The following is a 19,537-nucleotide window of genomic DNA, read 5'->3' on the forward strand; positions in this document are numbered from 1 at the left end:
TCAGCAAAAGAGGACTGGGGACCAGGACCTAACAATAATGACTGAACCCATTCTGTTATGGCACAAGCTCTGGTTAACCCCAGAGACAGCCTTTAATCGCAACACCATATCTGACTGTTTACAACTAGACGGTGTAAAGCGAATTAAATGGCTATGTGTGGTGGAAAAAATGATGAATGACATTGGTCATCCAGAGTTTTTTAAAAATCCATCTAGCATGGAAACAATCTCAAGGAAAGGGCTACGCAAAATGGTTATGGACCATCTAGAGAATAAAAGATGGAATACTGAAAAAACAAAAAAAATCAGTCCTAGCATACCAACAAATTACAACTGAACAGGGCCTACAATTGTATCTTATTAGTGATACTAATTGCTATGCTAGAATGCTTCTTGCAAGGTTCAGATTGGGTTATTTTTTCCGTTTAATCACATTCCCACTTTGTAATGATTGGTCGAGACAAATGTTGCCTTGTCCCTGTGACGATGTAGCCCCTCAATCCAGCTTGCATTGCACTTTATTTTGTAAACTTTATCAAGTTCCCAGAAAAATCTTGCTCAAACCTATTCTTAAGGAGTGGGGGTCTTCGATCTTGTAGAGATGCGTTTGTTAGACTACAAAGGATAGAAACCCCGGAAGTGATTCAAACTTTAGCTAAATTCTTGAAACTACTGGTAAAATTTAGAAATTCGATGTAATACATAAATTGATTGTACATATTTTATAAACTTTTATACTGTACAGGGTTTTGAAAACCAAATAAGTTTTTAAATTTTATTGTATTTATATGTATGAATGTGTCTTAAATTTCCCCTATTTTCATTTAGATTGACATGGCACTGGCTCTTCTTGACTTAGATATGTATTCGTGTTGTGTTTTGTATCTATTTCTTTTTAACAAATGTATGCTTTTATGATATCAAAGTTTATATCGAAATAAAGCTTATTTTGAATTTGAATTCACTTGGCAATGTTTTTCTTATCTATCCCAAAATAGACTTCGGCCTATGTCACAGGCTGGGGTTCCAGAGATCAACCTATCAAGTAATCCGAAAAGCTTGTGTCGTAGATCCTAGAAGTATCTGTCTGTTGGATGCCACATCTATAATGTATTTTCAGAGCATATTATTTCATTCCAAGCACAAAGACAATTTACAAAATATACTTGTCCCTGTACGATTGTGGTGGTTTTTGTATCTGGTATTGAGAAATACGGGTGGCCTTAGAAATCTGTTAGTAGAACTGCATCCATATCTAATTTCCGACTCGGGCTATAATTGGCCCTGCATAGTAAATTCAGCAATCCGGCAGTGTGAGCTTCCAACTTCGCGTCTAGCAAAGTTGTGTCCTGTCCTGCTATATATGAAGAAATAGGATGGGCCGCTGTTTGCCTGTAACATATTGGTGATACAATTTTGTGAAGTCAACATATAAAAGTCATACATGAGATAAGATATTAAGTTTAGAGTGCCGGACTATTACCATGCTATACAACAATGATCAATGTTCTCCTGTAATTCTAGCTTCATACCACAAATAAAGTCACTATGCCATTACGGCCCAAGGCTGCAATGGAGCAAAACTCAGTTCCTATGACTGACAGGAAGAAAATAAAACCACCTTCGTTAAAAAGCCTTTGTCTCGTTTTATCCGACTTGCTGGACTTATCAAGACAAAAATATGCTCATTTGAGTAGTTTCATTTCGGTGGTTGTGCTTCCTTCCTTTGTTTGTACATAACTTTTATATTTTACTTTCTATTTGCCTGGTTTCGATGTCATAACACATTTTAAATATATTATGAGATTAGAATTCCACTAGTTACCGACTTACCGGCAATGAGCAGCGAGTCCATCCGAGGAGGGGGCAGCGGGGGCTTGAACAGTTTAGTCATGTCTTCCTCTGGCAAGAGAGGCTCTCCCCGAGTCACACGCTGCATGTTTTCTTGCTGACGTCTTTGCTGATACTACAACAAATAAGCAAAATGAAAAACTTAATAAATGCCTCACTCTATACCGGCTTTAAAACTGAGTCGCCCTCGGAAGCCTGAACAAAGCTTGCGTTCAGAAAGGATTGCATTTTCTAATGGGATGTTAGACTAAGTTTTCATAGTGATTAAACGTCCCTAAAATATTGTTAGATCTCCTGATCTTCAACCTATACGGACTGAATGTCAAAAACTGTGGCTTTCCGGTGAAGCTGAAAAGAAGCTGCAATGAACTTGTTTCGATTGCATGCACAAGTCACATTTTACTGATTTTCAAAGAAATTAAAGTTGAAAAAAGAAAGCTAACAGCTGCTATACGGACATAGGACATGTTCGTGCCCTAAATCTCTACTTTAAATGGGAAACAAAACCTTTAAAATGATGTGCTCTTCAATATTTCCTTTCCACGAAAATCCATACTAACTTCTGCCGGTGTGCCGATTTTACATTGGTGACGACATGACTAGACAATAGATTAAAGAGCATCTTATTTTGTCCAGCAACTCGTATGCATTCAAGATCATGTTCGAATTCAATCAGCGACAGTTAGTTGGGGAGGAACGGGAGGCTTTCAGAGGATGATTGGAAGGGGGACATTCTGTGAGGTTTGGCCTGTTTACAACGCTCGATGGTGGGGAGAATTGGAGAGGCCAGTGATGTTCCTTGGTCAGAGTCTTGGGAGGTTCCTTAACTATGTATGTAGTGCTTTCGGAAAACCTGGGATTTTCAGCACGGTGCTGAACTGCAGGAGTAATGGGGCAAACCTTGTGTGACCGTGGATATTGTTCTAGAATTTGGTGTATAGTTTGGTTCATCATGATATATTTGTTTTGGTAAAATACCATCACTCCGCATTTTTTACTCCACATACTTTCACTCCTCATACCATTAGTCCGCAGGTACCTTTACTCCGCATTTTTTCATACCGCATTCCTTTATATATTATATACTTTTATCTCGCATGCTTTTACGACGAAAATCATTGTAAAAGCATGATTGGTAAAAGTATATGTTTTAAGGTAAGTTGTAAGGTAAGTATATGGGTTTTTTTGGGTTCAGGGGTATTTTAAGGGTGGGTTTGGGTTATGGGGTGCAGGGGTATTTAAGGGTTAAGGGGTACAGGGGTATTTTTAGGGTTCAGGGGTAGGTTTGCGTTTTGGGGTACAGGGGTATTTTTAGGATTCAGGGGTAGGTTTGCGCTTTGGGGTACAGGGGTATTTTTAGGGGTCAGGGGTTGTTTTGGGTTTTGGGGTACAGGTGTATTTTTAGGGTTCAGGGGTTGTTTTGGGGTACAGGGGTATTTTTAGGGTTCAGAGGTTGTTTTGGGTTTTGGGGTACAGAGGTATTTTTAGGGTTCAGGGGTTGTTTTGGGTTTTGGGGTACAGGGGTATTTTTAGGGTTCAGGGGTAGGTTTGGGTTTTGGGGAACAGGGGTATTTTTAGAGTTCAGGGGTTGTTTGGGGTTTTGGGGTACAGGGGTATTTTTAGGGTTCAGGGGTAGGTTTGGGTTTTGGGGTACAGGGGTATTTTTAGGGTTCAGGGATTGTTTTGGGTTTTGAGGTACAGGGTTTTTTTGGGGGTGTTCAGGGGTTGTTTTGGGTTTTGGGGTACAGGGGTATTTTTAGGGTTCAGGGGTAGGTTTGGGTTTTGGGGTACAGGGGTATTTTTAGGGTTCAGGGATTGTTTTGGGTTTTGGGGTACAGGGTTTTTTTGGGGGGGGTTCAGGGGTTGTTTTGGGTTTTGGGGTACAGGGGTATTTTTAGGGTTCAGGGGTAGGTTTGGGTTTTGGGGTATAGGGGTATTTTTAGGGTTCAGGGATGGTTTTGGAGTACAGGGTTTTTTTGGGAGTTCAGGGGTTGTTTTGGGTTTGGGGGTACAGGGGTATTTTTAGGGTTCAGGGGTTGTTTTGGGGTACAGGGGTATTTTTAGGGTTCAGGGGTTGTTTTGGGTTTTGGGGTACAGGGTTATTTTTAGGGTTCAGGGGTAGGTTTGGGTTTTGGGGTACAGGGGTATTTTTAGGGTTCAGGGATTGTTTTGGGTTACAGGGTTTTTTTGGGGGGGTTCAGGGGTTGTTTTGGGGTTTGGGGTACAGGGGTATTTTTAGGGTCAGGATGGGTTAGTGTTTAAGGGTGCAGGGGTATTTAAAGGAACTAGGGTGGGATTAGTTTTTAGGGTGTATAGGGTAATTATTAATTTAAAAACATTGAATATATCTATATTTATATATATATATATATATATATATTTATATATATATGTATATATATATATATGTGTAATATTAAAATAGTTCTAAATATAATGTAATTTAAAAGAAATAATGTTTCATTTTAATTAAAAATATATATATATGTGTATATATATATATATATATATATATATATATTGTTAAAAATAAAGTACTTTACCAAGCTATGACTTCACCACACATGCATTTGTGAAGTAATTGCATGCGGAGTGAAGTCATATGCGGTATCAAAATTTGAGGAATTATGGCTTGCGGAGTGATGGTATTTGCGTCCTAAAAAATGCGGAGTGATGGTATGCGGGATTTTTGTATGCGGAATGGGATCACATATCCATTTTTTTTATTGTACAATTCTCCAATTTGGCCCTTCGCAATATCCTAGTTACTCATTTATTTTGAAAGTTTTATATAGCGCGGACAAGATCTTTGCAGATATCAGAGCACTTTACAAAAAAAAAACAGGGGGTAAAGAAACAAGGTGGTGAATAACAGACTTTTGGGCAACGAGTAGTTGTAGGTACAGGATGAGTAGCAATATATGGTAGGTACATGGGGGGGCATAGTAATCAACAAAAACCAATGATAAAAATCGACAATCATACAAAACAATAGTGCAGATAGGTGCAGAGTCTCAAATAGATCAAAAGTACAAGTTCAGGTGAATTTAGTCATGAGGATAGCTTTTACTTCTTTCTTAAAGAATGTAGTGGAGGAGATAAGTCTGGTTTCTGGAGGGAGTGAGTTCCAGATCCTGGGTGCCATTCCTGAAAAGGAGCGTTTATATGTTTTTCCTTCCGGAATCTACGAGGTTTCAGAAGAAGATTCTTTGTGCTTCTAGTGGTTCTTGTGCCACCAGATATTGTCAGCTTCTGAGTGAGGTAGCTGGGTGAGTTGTTGTGTACAGCTCTGTGCGTCATGCAGGCAATTTTAAGATGTATTCTGGCTTCAAGAGGTAGCCAGTTCAAGGATTTTAGGTCAGGGGAAATAGGTGAGTGTTTTTTTGATCCAGTGATGAGTCTTGCTGCAGCGTTCAAAGAGGCTCTCAGGGGTGCAGTTGTAGATAGAGGGAGTCCACAGAGGGCGATGCTACCGTAGTCTATGCGAGGAATGACTAGGGCTTGTACTGCAGTTTGGAAGTCCTTGGCTGGTAGGAAGGGTTTAAGTTTTCTCAGGATATTGATTTGGAAGTTTGCTCCCTTAGTTGCCTTGCTGATGTGCTGCTGCATGTTGAGGTTGGCGTCAAGTGTAATGCCTAGGGATTTCGCAGAGACCACGATGGTAGGTTGGACATTGAGTGCAGTTAGGTGCTTAAGCCAAGTTTGAGTGGTGGAGATTTTCGAGGGAGGTGAGATCAGAAGGAACTCAGTTTTCAGAGCATTGAGTTTGAGGTGATTATCGGCAAGCCATGATTGGGTGCTTTTGAGCGTTGAGTTCAGAAGTTTGATGTCTTTGGGGGATTGTACTTTGAGATATAGTTGGGTGTCGTCGGCGTACATGTGAAAGTGTATATGAGATGCTTGTAACAAGGTGGTGAGAGGTTCCATGACCAGATTGAACAATGTTGGGGATAGAGAAGATCCTTGTGGGACGCCTAATGTTACAGGCACTGGTGGGGACATCAAGTTGTTGCTCTTGAATTTCTGAGACCTGTTATGCAGAAAGGAGGTGAACCATTTGAGAACAGTCCCAGAAAGACCCATTCTGGTGTGTAACAGCTCAAGTAAGCTCTCGTGTTTGACAGTGTCAAATGCTGAGGAGAGGTCTAGAAGGATGAGGAGGCAGGTATCGTTTTGATCTAGGATTTGGAGTGCATCATCAATTATGTGTGTCATAGCAGTTTCAGTACTGTGTCCTGCTCGGAAGCCTGATTGATGAGGGTTGAGGAGGTCAAATTGATCAATGTGTTTTGTCAATTGGAGTTGTACGCATTTTTCCAACAGTTTTGAAAGGGTGGGAATGTTGGTAATAGGACGGTAATTGTTTAGGTCAGTAGGGTCAGCTGTTGGTTTCTTGAGTATAGGTGTAACTTGTCCAATTTTGAGGGAGTCGGGGATGAGTCCTTGTTGAAGAGAACTGTTAATAATTTTGGTCCAGAGTGGGAGGAGTACTGGGATGAAATCCTTTAATGCGTTTGCAGGAAGGGGGTCTGTGAGGTGATTAGAGGGTTTCAGTGTACTGAGCAGTTTGGCAATTGTTTCTTCCGAGTAGGTGTCAAAGGAAGACCATGCAGCATTGTTCTTTGGTACAGTGGGTGTTATGATGTGGGGGTTGGAGTAAAGGTTTACGTCACTGCGGAGATCGCTCCTTATGTTTTCAGTCTTTAGATTAAAGAAAGCAGAGAAGTCTTCACAGGATGGTATATAACCTATTGTGCTATGTGAGTGTTGGGGTTGTTCCTTGGATTGTGTTTTGATGAGTTCAAATAGTTTTCTTGGCCGTTTTTTTGCTTGGTCGAGCTGGAGGCTGAAGAAATCTGATTTTGTGCGCTTGATTTTCCTGAAGTAGGCGTTTCTTTTTTTCTTCAGAGTTTTAAGGTGCAGTGCCGAAGGGGTTGATCTCCAGGTGCGCTCTACCATACGCATGGCTTGTCTATCTTCATTGAGTCTACCATCGTACCATGGGTTGGAGTTCTTAGTGGAGACTCTTTTCAATTGCAAAGGGGCGGCCTCATTGATTATTGAGGTCATAGAGTTGAGGTAGTGGTCGGTCAAAGATTTAACGTCAAGAGTGCCGGTAGGGGGAAGGAGGAGATTGCAGCTGTGGGAAGGTAAAGAATTTGGGTTGAGCTTCTTCAGGTCCCTTTTCCAAACCTTGGGTTTAGTGGTTTGAACCGGGTTAAGTTTAACTTTTTCATTGATGAAGAATGTGATAATGTGGTGGTCTGACCAGTCACAGGGTTGGATTGACTCAAGCTGGGTAGAGTTCTCTTTGGAGAGAAGGTCGAGGATAGAGCCTTTATCGTGGGTCGGGCTGTTGCAGATTTGGGTGAGGTCAAGAGCATTGAGGTAGTTTTTGAGACTATTTAACACTGCGTCATTGCGATTGTTCCAATGTAGATTGAAGTCGCCAAGGAAAATTTGAGTGTTTTGCCGTCCGGAAAGGTTGAGATTGTGTCCATGAGTTATTGAGCGAAGATGAGGTTGTCTCCAGGTGGGTGATAGATGACGTGTAGAGAGCATACAGGTTTGCTCTCGCTGATGACATTGAGGCAGATGTATTCGCAGGAGGTGAGTGAGGGGGAGGTGACTCTAGTAACTGAGAGGTTGCTCCTATAAATACATGCGATTCCCCCGCCTGTCTTGCTGGACGTGTCAAGTCTAATGATGTGGTAGTTGGGTGGAACTAGGATGTCCATGATAGGTGACGAAGATTCGGTTAACCAGGTTTCAGTGAGAATGGTTAGATCAAGGTCCAGTGTTTCGATGAGATCAGCGATGTCGGAGGAGTGTCTAGGGGCAGACCTGCAGTTGAGAAGTATGCATTTGAGCCTGGGGGTGAATAGGGTGGTAGATGGTTCTAGAGTGAGGGGGACTTTTCTAAGGTTATTTGGGACGAAGCCTCTGTTGTTGTTTTGTGTGGAGTGCCTAAGGGGGTTAGAGGGAATCGTGGGGATGGAACGGTGTGTGGTGGCTAAGTGGTTTTGGGGAACTGGGTCATATGAGCGGAGGAGGGTGCGTATGTCGTGGTCCGAGAGTGGATTGATGGCGTGTCGGGAGCGGTTGGTGGGATTGCGAGTGGGGATGGAGGTCCAGTGTGGGCAGGTTTGTGCGAGAGGGTGAATAGGATTGGTGGGGCATTTGTTTGGGGGGGATGGTGGTGGGTAGGGGGTGTCTGAATCGTGTGAAGAGTAACTCTTTGAGGGTGTGGAGATCTTCTTTGACTTGGAGGAGGGTGGACATAATCATGTCCAGCGTGGGATTGGGAAAGGGGTTGGGGGTGGGCACTAAAGGTGAGTAAGAGTCTAGGTTACTGAGGTGGGGGGGAGGGATGTGGTGCTATTGCAGGCGTTGGTGATATTAGTGGGTGGGTTGTTCGGAAGGATAGGGAGGTTGCGGGGAAGGGGGTCGTTGAGTAAGGGTTAGGGAGGATGTTAATGGTGTGGGTAAGGGTGTTGGTGGTAGGCGGGGTAGGAAAGTTGAGGGGGAGAGGAGTGAGAGGATTAGTATCGGTGTTGGTGTTATTGGGTTGGGAGTAGGTGGTAAAAGGGGGTGGGACGTTGAGGGATGATTGTAGGCTGGGTGTTGCGGGGGTGCAGGTGAGGTAGTGAGGACTGAGAGTGGGGGGATAGGTTAAGGGATGAGTGAGGGCTAGGGGTGTCCAGGAAGCAGGTGGAGTAGTGGGGACTGAGGATGGGGGGTAGAAGTTGATGGATGAGTGAGGGCTAGGGGGGGGGGGGGCGCAGGTGAGGTAGTGAGGGCTGGGAATGCGGGGGGAGATGGGATGGGAGGTGGGGTGATCTGAGGGACTAGTAGGAAGTGAGAGGGGGGTGTTATGTTGGGGGGTAAAACTCTTTCTGGTGGATACTATGCCCACAGATTTCTCACCTCAGTGCTCCTGCACGCCAGTATGGGGAATTATTCAACTCCCTGCTGACTTTGGTCTGCTCTGGAAGTGGTAACCAGAGCCGCCTATTTAAAGTGACCCATACATCAAGAACACGGTTGCTTTCGCAAGCTTTTCCATGCCCTCAGATGTAGAGACAATCAGCAAATTGGAAGGACCGGTTTACAGATTCCTAAATTGGGACATTTTAAGATAGAAAAAGAGAACATGCCACAGAACAGAAACGTGGGAGGGCAAGGAGTAATCTGGGGTTAGACAGAGTATCCTCCAGAATGAGCATTACCAATGGTAACTAATTTGTTCTGGTCTTCTGAAGGATGCTTTTAACTGCAGATTTCTCACCTTGTGAATAGATACTGAAGCAGCACCTGCCACATAGTTGGTCAGTGGAATGGCTCAGATCAGGAAGGCACCGAGGATTGGGAGGGCAAAATGCCCCTCCCGAAGGACCAGACTGTCAAGCGAATTCTGCACCACCTTACCTTTCTTTGCTCCAGAGAATGACACAAAGAGCTGAGGGTCTATCAGATAGTCCTTGGTGCAATCCATGTAAAAGCGCAGGCCTTCATTGTTGAGCCCCTTCTTCCTTATTGAAGAGATGAGGCGGAGCATAGATTGCCGAAAAAAAGAGATAGTTTGTATGACATGAAAAGGGGTTGCTACCCGTGGCAGGAATGCAGCTTTAGTTCTTAACACCAGTTTTTACAGAAAATAATTGGTAAAAGGCAGCTCGAACAAGAGGGCCTGAGGCTTACTCACGTGAGATGCTGATGTTATTGCTACCAGTTAAGAGGAATAATGGACAAAGCATTTGGAAAGCGAGAACCAAATTTAAATCGCACTGTGGCATCATAAAGGGTTTTAGCGAAAATATGTTGTGAACCTATTAAAAAATCTGTCTCTTAAAGCGATTTGAACAAGGGCGACTGATCTAGCAAATGTAAAAAAGCCAAAAGGGATGATAAGTAATTAACAGAGCCCACTGCAGGTCCTTGTTGAGCCAAACAAAGCCAAAAGGTCTTGCTTATGAGAGTGCAGAGCTGGTGGCTTTCGCAAGGTTTGCCTGTAAAGTATTGTAAGTAAAGGAACAAACATTTCAAAATACCGGAGTAAAACAACAAACAAATCTGATGGTATCTCAAAACTGTACATGGAATTCAATGTGTTCAATCTTTATAAATCAAACACAAGGAGATGATGGACGGGGCGCTTAAACCTTTCAGACACTCACTCCAAGTCACAGATCTAGGTTGAATCTATCATCATTCTTTAGCTCACTTTGCCACTTCAGTTCAGACCCAGTTATTTGCAAATCAGTCCTGACCCTGTGCCTCATGGGACAGTCCAGCCCGAACTGCCAAGCCAGGTCGTCCCTGAACCGGAAACAAGTATCCTGGGACCGGTTTCTGGGTAGCACCCTTCATCAGCCAGGCTTGCTTGAATCAAGCGGCAAAGTGAGCAAGGGACCCACATCTGGGCATACCCTGCCAAGTTAGGGCAAACACAAGGAGATGATGGACGGAGCGCTGAAACTTTTCAGACACTCACCCCAAATCAACAATTGTCAATGGCAAATTCACTATAGATCTTCACAATAAGACAGCGTGCTCTATCCAGTAGGCCTGATCTAAGTCAAGTCAAGTCAGAGAATTTATATAGCGCACTACATACCCAGAGGGTCTCAAGGCGCTTAGGAAGGGGGGGAGGATTACTTGTCAAATATCCACGTTTTAAGTTGCTTTCTGAATGCTAGGTGGTTCTGGGTAAGGCGAAGGTAAGCGGGGAGTGAGTTCCATGTTTTAGCAGCCTGGTATGAGAAGGATCTGCCTCCCATGGTGGTCTTGTTGATGCGAGGTACAGTGGCGAGGGCTTGGCTGGAAGAACGTAGTTGGCGGGAGGGGGTGTAGAAGGACAGTCGTGAGTTGAGGCATTCTGGTCCGATGTCGTAGAGTGATTTGTGTGCGTGGGTTAGCAGTCGGAAAGTGATCCTTTTATTGACGGGTAGCCAGTGGAGGACTTTAAGGTGACCAGAGATGTGTTCGTTGCGCGGGATGTCTAATATGATCCTGGCTGAGGCGTTTTGGATTCGTTGGAGTTTCTTTTGGAGTTTAGCGGTAGTACCTGCGTAGAGGGTGTTTCCGTAGTCCAGTCGGCTCGTGACCGGAGCATGGGTGACTGTTTTCCTTGTTTCGGTGGGGATCCAGCGAAATGTTTTTCTGAGCATGCGAAGAATGTTGAAGCAGGAAGAGGATACGGCGCTGACTTGTCTATTCATTGAGAGTGAAGAATCCAGGATGACGCCTAGGTTCCGTGCGTGGTCTGTCGGGATGGGTGCTTTTCCGAGGGCTTCCGGCCACCAGGAGTCGTCCCATGCAGAGGGGGATGTACCTAAGATGAGGACTTCAGTTTTGTCTGAGTTCAGTTTCAGACGGCTTTGTTTCATCCATTCGGCAACTTCTTTCATTCCTTCGTGTAGGTTAGTTTTGGCGGTGCTGGGGTGATCTAAAAGGTTTACATTGAATACAAAGCACACGGGGTTGGGGCTTAATGGGGAGTAATTGAGTAATTATTGTGTTAATGCTTTCATTCACACCTAACCTGTACGTTCTGTGCCACACCAGAACAGTCACAATACCCTTGGGTGAAACAAAAGCACTTTGAGCGGTACTTCAGGTATGGGATTGTTATATCTGCCACATCAAGTTTAAAGCCTTTACACCATCTTCAAAGTGCCTCAATACTTTATCAGGAGTAATAAGTGGTATATCGGTACAATTCACCAATCAATCTCAAATTGAAACATTTTTTAATGGGACAACGTTTTAAATGTTACCTTCATTCTCTCTTGTACACTAGTGATAGTATATTATATCCAGGTTAGTGCATGCCCCATGTTAAAAGATTACTTTTACACACTGGTTTCTTATTTTATATATTTTTTCGATTTGTATGTTCCTGAGCTTGACTATATTTCCAGTGTTTAAAGCTCTGTCGCTCAGTCTTATAAGTCCTTTATCACCAATGGGGAAACAGTCGGAACACTGCGGTCTTAACCACGGGTGTTCAGACTACGAAAGCGTAACCACACTTGCCTTAACCAAGCATATGCCTCAACACGCATATGCGTGGTTAAGGCAGTGCGCGGTTTAGCTACTGAATAGACGGAAGAATGAAGACGCCGCGGTGCGGCGGGTGGGGAGGTGTTTGGGTAGGTTTTATGGGAGTGAAAGGGGTTGGTGGTAGTTTAAGGGACATCATTCGGGGTAGAGTAAGTAAAGGGTCAGGGTTGTTGGGGCATGTTTAAGGGACAGCGTGGGGGTAATGCAAGAAAGGGGCAGGGTTTTAGGGCATGGGGCAGTGGGAGGCGATTGGGTGGTTGGGAATGTTTTTAGGGCTGGGGAGGTCGGGGTAGGTTTCAGGGCAGTGGAAGGAGTTGAAGAAGTTTAAGGGACAGCGCGGGTGGGGGGATTAGGGTTGTATAAGTAAAGGGGCAGGGTTTAAGGTCTTAGGGCAGTGGGAGGGGAATGGGTAGGCAGAGTAGTTTACAGCAGTGGACGGGGTTGGGGTGGTTTAAGGGAGAGTGCAGTGGTAGAGGGAAGTCAAGGGGCAGGGTTTTAGTCCTTAGAGCAGTGGGAGGGTAATAGGTAGAGTCTGTGCGGGGCGTCGGTGGTGGGTGGGGCAATCGGGATAGAGGAAAGGTCGGGGAAGTGGCGACCTTAGCCACACATACCCCTTTACCATTATGCCTATACCGCTAAATTGCGTGGTAAAGGAATGCGTGGTTAAGACCCATTTGTGGTTTGGGATGCGTGGTAGAGGCACACATGGTTTAACCATGCATGCTTCTATCATACAACGTAACCAACTTCATCAGAAGCTGAATTTGGTAAGAGAGCAGTATGTATGTTTTTTCTTTTATGTTATGTTATTTTATTTTTATATAGCGCAAATCACCACTGGTCTCTAAGCGCTTCTAGAGAAAGCGCAGGTCGCTAGCGTAGCTGCGAAGGCGGAGCTTAGACGGATGTCAATGTCTCTCTAAACAGGTAGGTCTTTAAAAGCTTTCTAAAGGAAAGCAGAGCTGATTCCTTACGCAGGTTCTCCAGTAGGTCATTCCAGATCTGTGGAAGGAAGACCGAGAACGCTCTGCCACCATAGGCTTACGTTTGTACCTGGAAGAGGCTAGCCTACAGGCCTTGGAAGAACGTAGAGCCTGGTCGGGAACGTACTTTTGCACTCAGTCTTTTATGTATATCGGTGCATCCCCATAAATGGCCTTGTGGGCTATGCAAAGGCTCTTAAATTGCACGCGCTGTTCAATGAGCAGCCAGTGCAATTTATGTAGTAGAGGGGTGGCTCGCGTTCTCCTAGGGAGACTAAAAATGAGCCTGGCCGCATCTTTTTGTACAACTTGCAATCTCCTCAGGAACTTCTGGGGGATGCCCCAAATAGAGGGCATTCCCGTAGTCCAGCCGAGAAATGACAGTGGCGGAAACAATTGATTGTAATGCAGAAGTAGAGAGGAGAGGAACAAGTCTCCGTAGTTGCCTAAGTAAGCCTGTGCAGATGCCTACAACCGAAGTAACCTTGCAGGACTTTGACAGATCCGAGTCAATTTTCAGGCCCAGGCTTTTTACTACTGGCACTGGGATTGGAACCACACCCAATTCTGGAGGCCAAAAAAGATCACACCAAGGGCTATTTTGAGCTGGAATAATAAGCACCTCGGTTTTATCCGGTTTGACTTTCAAAGAATTGGCTGCCATCCAGTTAACAGTAAACCAGAGTAGATTTTTCACCGATTCTTGAACCTGGCTGGTGTTGTCGAGTCGAACCAGGAGTTGGGTGTCATCCGCGTAATTAAAGACCTGGCAGTCTATGCGTACGAGAGCCTCCACCAAGGGCTGCAAATAGATATTAAAAAGCAGTGGAGACAATGTAGAACCCTGGGGGACTCCACAGGTCAGGGAGCCCGAGTTCGACAACTGCTCACCCATTTGAACTCTCCGAGTGCGATCAGTCAGGAAGGATCTTAGCCATTGAAGTGCTTGCCACTTTATGCCCAGATTCCACAAACCGTTCAGCAGAATGTTATGACTGACCGTGTCGAATGCTGCTGACAGATCTAATAAAATCAGAGCACTGGGATGCTTGTTATCAACCCTCACTCTAAGCTCGTCCAGGACGGACCCCATCACCAGCTCCGTGCTATGGTGTGTCCTAAAGCCCACTTGTCTAGAGTGGAGCAGATGGTGGTCATCCAAGTATTTTGCGAGTGTTTTCAAGACGTGTCCCAATATTTTTGCTAGAAAGGGAAGCTGTGAAATGGGCCTGTAGTTTTTAAAGCTGTTGTGTCTGCCCCTGATTTTTTCAATAGGGGTGACCCTTGCTTCCTTCAAGTTGGTTGGTAAGTAGCCCAGATCGAAAGACTCATGAAGTAATCCCAGGGTCTGCCTTTCCAGACCTGGCAGAGCCATCTGGAAAATCCCCGGCAGACAGGGGTCCATTTGAGAGCCTGATTTAATCTGTTTTGCTGCTGCAGCCAGGGTGGCAGAATCAAACCTTGGGAATCTAGCCAACTGGCTGCTAGGGCAGGGAGGGCTAGTCTGATCCAGAGAACTGGAATCAATGGGGTTTGTGATAATTTCCGAGACAATGTCCAAAACTTTTTGGAGAAAGAAATCCTGGAATCTATTGCAGGTCCGAAGAGCGACTGTGGGCATATTTCCCCCTTTTTGGCTCAGTTCCTTCAGAATGGCAAAGATCTCTTTTTGTTTATTTCCTGCCAAAGTAATCCTTCCCTCGTAAAATGCCGCCTTCTTACCTAGGTTAGCTGATTTATACGTAGCAAGGAGAGCTTTATAGGTTTTTAATTCTGTTGGTTCATAATTAAGACTTCATATCCTCTCAGCTTGACGTAGAAGTTGCTTTTTTACCCTTAGTGTCTCATCAAACCATGGGGCCCCTTTCCTTTTGTCTCTAACCCTTTCTTTCCGTTCAGGTGCCAGTGAATCAATGGCCTGTTGTAACTGGGAGAATAGGGCTGCACTTCTGTGGTCCAGGTTATCCTCACTCACCACAGGGACAGGAATTGAGTGGAGCCAAGTAACTGAAGAATCTGTATCAACATTTTTCCACAATCTGATCTTCCTCCACAACGGTGGAGGTCGCAAGAGTGGGCTGTCACTAGGGACCCAACATCTTAACAGTGAGTGATCCGACCAGGCACAAGGACTGATATCAGTTACCTGTGCCCGCGGTTGTTAAGACCAGATCAGGTCTAAAATATGACCTTTAATGTGAGTAGGGCTATTCAACAGTTGCAGCATATCCATAGAGCTCATATTCGACTCAAATAGAGCTTCCACAGGATCTCTTTGTGTCTTGTCCCAATGATAGTTAAAATCCCCCACTACTATGAGGTGTTTATATCTGGAACATAGATCAGTTATCAGCTCCAGAAAACCATCATTGAAATCAGGGGTGGATCTAGGGGGCCGATACACTACCATCAGTATCAGGCAGGAGAATTTCAAAGAAATTTTTATCCCCCAAAACGTCCGCACTGTCACAATTTTCTGCAAGTATTTAAGTGACCAGAAGGCTCTTTTTAAATAAGACCGCTACTCCCCCGCCCCTGGAGTCCCCTGGCCCATTGTGCCATACAGCATTAAAATCCATTGGCAGGGGTGCCACAATATCTGGGGTAGAAGTATCCCCCAACCAGGTTTCTGTGAGTGCCAAAATATCAATGTTTCCCTCTTGTAGTAGAGTAAACACTTCAAGATGATGTTTCTGCAAGGAGCGTGTATTAAGCACTGCTATCTTCAGTCCATTTCCCATAGGGGCTGGGATCTGACCAGAGTCCTCCGGGGACCCTCCACCTCAGTATTGCTGGCCTTCAGTAAGGATTCAGCTCGCAACCTTGCTTGCACACTTTCCTCTAGCACATAGCCATCCGCCCTGAGTGCCCATAAAGTCTCTGTGGCGTAGGTCAGTAACCGGGCAGGGGATCTGGCCCCTGGTCCCGGCCGGGCGCAGATGGGCTTGCATTCGGCGCGTCCGCTGCGCGTCGGCCCCATCAGCTGTTTTTATGGCAGCCGCGGCAGAAACTAGAGCGCTATCCAAAATGGCAGCGTGGTCTGTGCCACCGGAAGAAGCAGCGGAACCGTCACCCTACACTCCCTCCACACAAACAGCACTTCGAGCTGCGGTGGACCGGGGAGAAGTGACCGGGATGCGGCGGAAGAGGTAAGGTAGACCAACACGATATGGGCAGAAGAAAAGTTTAAAACACACAATCGCTGTATTTCAGACAGCTTCTAGAATTTCCACAATATGCACCTCAAGTTCGATAAGAGTTAAAAACATTCAAAGTACCATCTGTGAAGAGCTCCGCGTTATCTGCTCATACTCTACCTCTGTCTGCGATATGTATGCCTAAGTGGGGAGAAACATGTTTTACTAATTAACAAACAAACCTGTGGAAGGGCAAAATGAATTTCTACTTTCCTATTGGTCACAGACCGCCTTCAAAATCTGTAGATTTTCAGCAATGCGCATAAAAGATTTTAGCTGTATATTATGGTTAATATTCACATGCTTGATTACCATTAAATAATGATAGATAAATCAATAGAAATTAAAGAGATTCGATCGGTACAGTGACCTTTTTAGGTCTGGCCTAGAAACAAATTTAGCAGTTGAATTCATAATACATAGACAAAATGGTCTTTGTGTCAGCCTTCTTTTGATATTGGTTAGCTATATTTCAATTTTATAACAGCACGGCCATTAAGTAACTTGCTTGCCACTTAAGATGAGCGATGACAGTTTGCTTATGCACATAGGAGTAATATTTCACTAGCTGGTGCCAGTATGTTCTTGCCTTTGGGCACTGGGATTGTTTGTTATAATTTCTATATGAAACTGGTATTTCGTCTTCAGCTTGTATTCAAATGTTTTGACTAATCAGTTGTTAATAGTAGCGTTACACATGTTTGTTTCGTAAAACAGAGCTCTGTTAATTCCTTGTAATAAAAAATAAAACAAAAAACCTTAGAGTGCAGTGGGCCTGACCACTGCTAGCTCTGTTTGCAGCTGAATCTTTTGCTTTCATTGTCTATCGCCATCTGTATGTGATTTCCTCTCTCCAGCTATCTGTCTTTCTCTCTTCCTCTGCCAGCTCCTCCGTCTGCATATCTGTCTCTAGCTCTAGATTTCTCGGTTTGTCTTTTTCGGTCTTTCTCCATCTTAAGACATCTCGGTCTGTGCCTCCTTACCTTTTATCTGTGTTGCTACTGTTATCTCTTGGTCTATCTGTCTCACTCAGTATCGCTATTTCCGTCCCCATATTTTTCAACTCTCTTTCAGTTTGTCTTTTCATCTATTTGTTTCTCCATTTGTGTTCGTCTTTCTAGCGGTCTCTAGATTTAGCGGTCATTATCAGTCTTTACCTATTTCTGCCAATATTTGTCTCTGTAAGTCTGCCTCTGTACCGGTTATCTGTTTCAATGGCTATCTGCGTCTGTATGCCTCATTCGCTTTCATAATCTGTCTCTATCTCGGTTGCTTTCCGTCTATGTCTTTTTTATCTTTCATTACCTAGCTATGCATCTCTAGCTCGGCATACCTACCAGTGTCTGCCTCTTCTTCACGCTGTCCCTATGTCTGTCCGTCTCTGTATCTCCCTGTCACTTGCCGTCTATCTTTATGCTTTCCTCTATATTTTATCTGTCTCTATCAATTTGCCTCTCTCACTGTCTACTTCCAAGTATGTCTAGCCATCGGTCTGTGTTGGTGTCTATGCCAATCTGTCTCTATAAGCCTCTATCTGTAAGTCAATAATCAAGGTCAGGGGTTGGGGATCCTTCCTCAGTGGCATCGGCATTCAAGCGATTGGTACACACTTTGGTGCCATAGCCGAAGTCAGCACTGATGTCAGTGCGGAACCCAAAGCCAGATGAAGGGGCATAGACTGTGCTGAGGACAGATCTGCCAAGAGTAACCCAACCACAGGTACCTGCAAATCCTAGGGCCCTGAAGCATAGCCATAGGGCAGAGTCTTCAAACATTTTTAATTTGAGGCCCATCCTCCAGCTGCATCTTTTATTAGATGTCTGCGAGGCTTATTAGATAGTTCAAATCACAATATTTCAAGATAAAATGTGCACAAATGTTTTCTAGGATTTTACATATGCAGTTGAGTCATAATGGGACAGTGCTATCTGAAGCAGCCCATTTACCTATTAAGTAATTACCCGCCAGTCAGGCAAATACCTACCAACCTCTTCATAACATTTTGAATAGAAGTGAGCAACTCAGTCCCAGACTTCTTGTTGCACCTTCTCAAATTGTTGAGCGTTACCAAAACAATTGAAGGCTTTGTCTTGATAAAACATGGGTAACTATCAAAGGAGGTGGCCATAGCAAGCAATGAAGGTTGTAAAGCTTAGCACATTTATTTTAAAAAGTAGACTCTCACAGGGTGGTGACATCCCTCCCTGTGAGGTCATGTGACACCAATGCACATTGCTTATGCTAATTAATCCAGCCATGTGTGAACTGGCAGCATTGCAATGCATGTGAATGCAGCGGCGACCGGCGCAGGTAAGTGCGGTGAGACGGCAAAGTGACAGACAAAAGAATAGGCCAAATTAAATAAATAAATAAAACCTATTCCATCCCCCCTGCCCTGCTCCACCACCCCACCATGCTAACCTGCACCAGCCTCGACTGACGTGCGAGGCTCCAGGGAGTGGGTCTAGGCAGAGAGTAGAAAAGATTGTTAAAGGTTGAAAGGGTTTATGGTGGATGCCAAAGGCAGTGCTTAATTCATTATGGAAAAAATGCGCAGGGGTTAAAGCTTTTATAATGTCACTTCTGCCAGCGCTGGCTCTTCCCAGGGCAGCTGTATACCAGGACTGCTGAGTCTTAAATGAACCAACACACGCACCCTTCTTCCTCCACCCTGGTTTTCCTTCCTCGGTCTCATTCTTGCCGGTGGTTTTTCATCTCTGCTTTCTACCTTTGTCTCTGTTTTCACAGCTTTCTTGTCCTTTCCCACTATTCTGGTTTGCTCTTTCTTGCTCAAAGTTGGATTCTGGAAAGGGGGGTCGTGGCTTGCGACCGAAGATAATGGCCGCAGCCTAGAATTGCTCCGGAGACCACCAAGCGTTACCTGGCAATCCTGGTGTAAATCCTGCAGTTTGCAACGCGGACGAAGAAGGTGAGGACGCCGCAGCACGTCCGGTAACAGCTGGCGAAATTTGGATTGAAAATGCGCCATCGGAGCCGCAGTAGCCCGAGAGGCTGAGTCGCGGCCTAGACCCGGCGGTGCAGCCAGGGGCTAAAGTAATTGCCACAACCGCACGAGCGGCTACGTAGCCGGCGAATGGAGCGTGGTCATAGTCGCCGCCCTCATCAAGGGTCAGATCGTCGGAAGCACCGTGACACGAAAGTGAGGCGCAGACCCGGACCTTGGCAGCAGTGACATCACGGGAGAGCCTTTCTTGGGGCATACTGCACGGGCCCGCAGCGCACGGCAGACGTTGGCAGGAAGGAGCGGCCCACCATCTCCTACATCCTACGCAGAGAGGACACCAGGAAGAGACCGCATGGAAGGGGAGTGGTGAGGTGTGCGGTGGCTGTGAGAGGCGTAGGCTCCCTGGGAGTGGCACCCTGGGGGCCCAAAGAAGGCGATCATGGATGTTGGGTAGCAGCAGGACGACAACGATATAG

General features: G+C 45.0%; 1 protein-coding gene across 1 annotated transcript in view; it reads right to left on the minus strand.

Moving 5' to 3' along the window:
• Positions 1-19,537, minus strand: part of LOC147724598 (eukaryotic translation initiation factor 3 subunit H-like) — a 504,872-nt gene that overhangs the window by 31,200 nt on the left and 454,135 nt on the right. Inside the window, exon 7 of the mRNA XM_086966137.1 lies at positions 1,834-1,966. Coding sequence (XP_086822263.1) covers positions 1,834-1,966 — 133 coding nt within the window. The remainder of the gene's footprint in view (positions 1-1,833; positions 1,967-19,537) is intronic.

The sequence above is a fragment of the Lissotriton vulgaris genome, chromosome 4_1, assembly GCF_964263255.1.
Source record: "Lissotriton vulgaris chromosome 4_1, aLisVul1.2, whole genome shotgun sequence".
In the NCBI taxonomy this organism is placed as follows: domain Eukaryota; kingdom Metazoa; phylum Chordata; class Amphibia; order Caudata; family Salamandridae; genus Lissotriton; species Lissotriton vulgaris.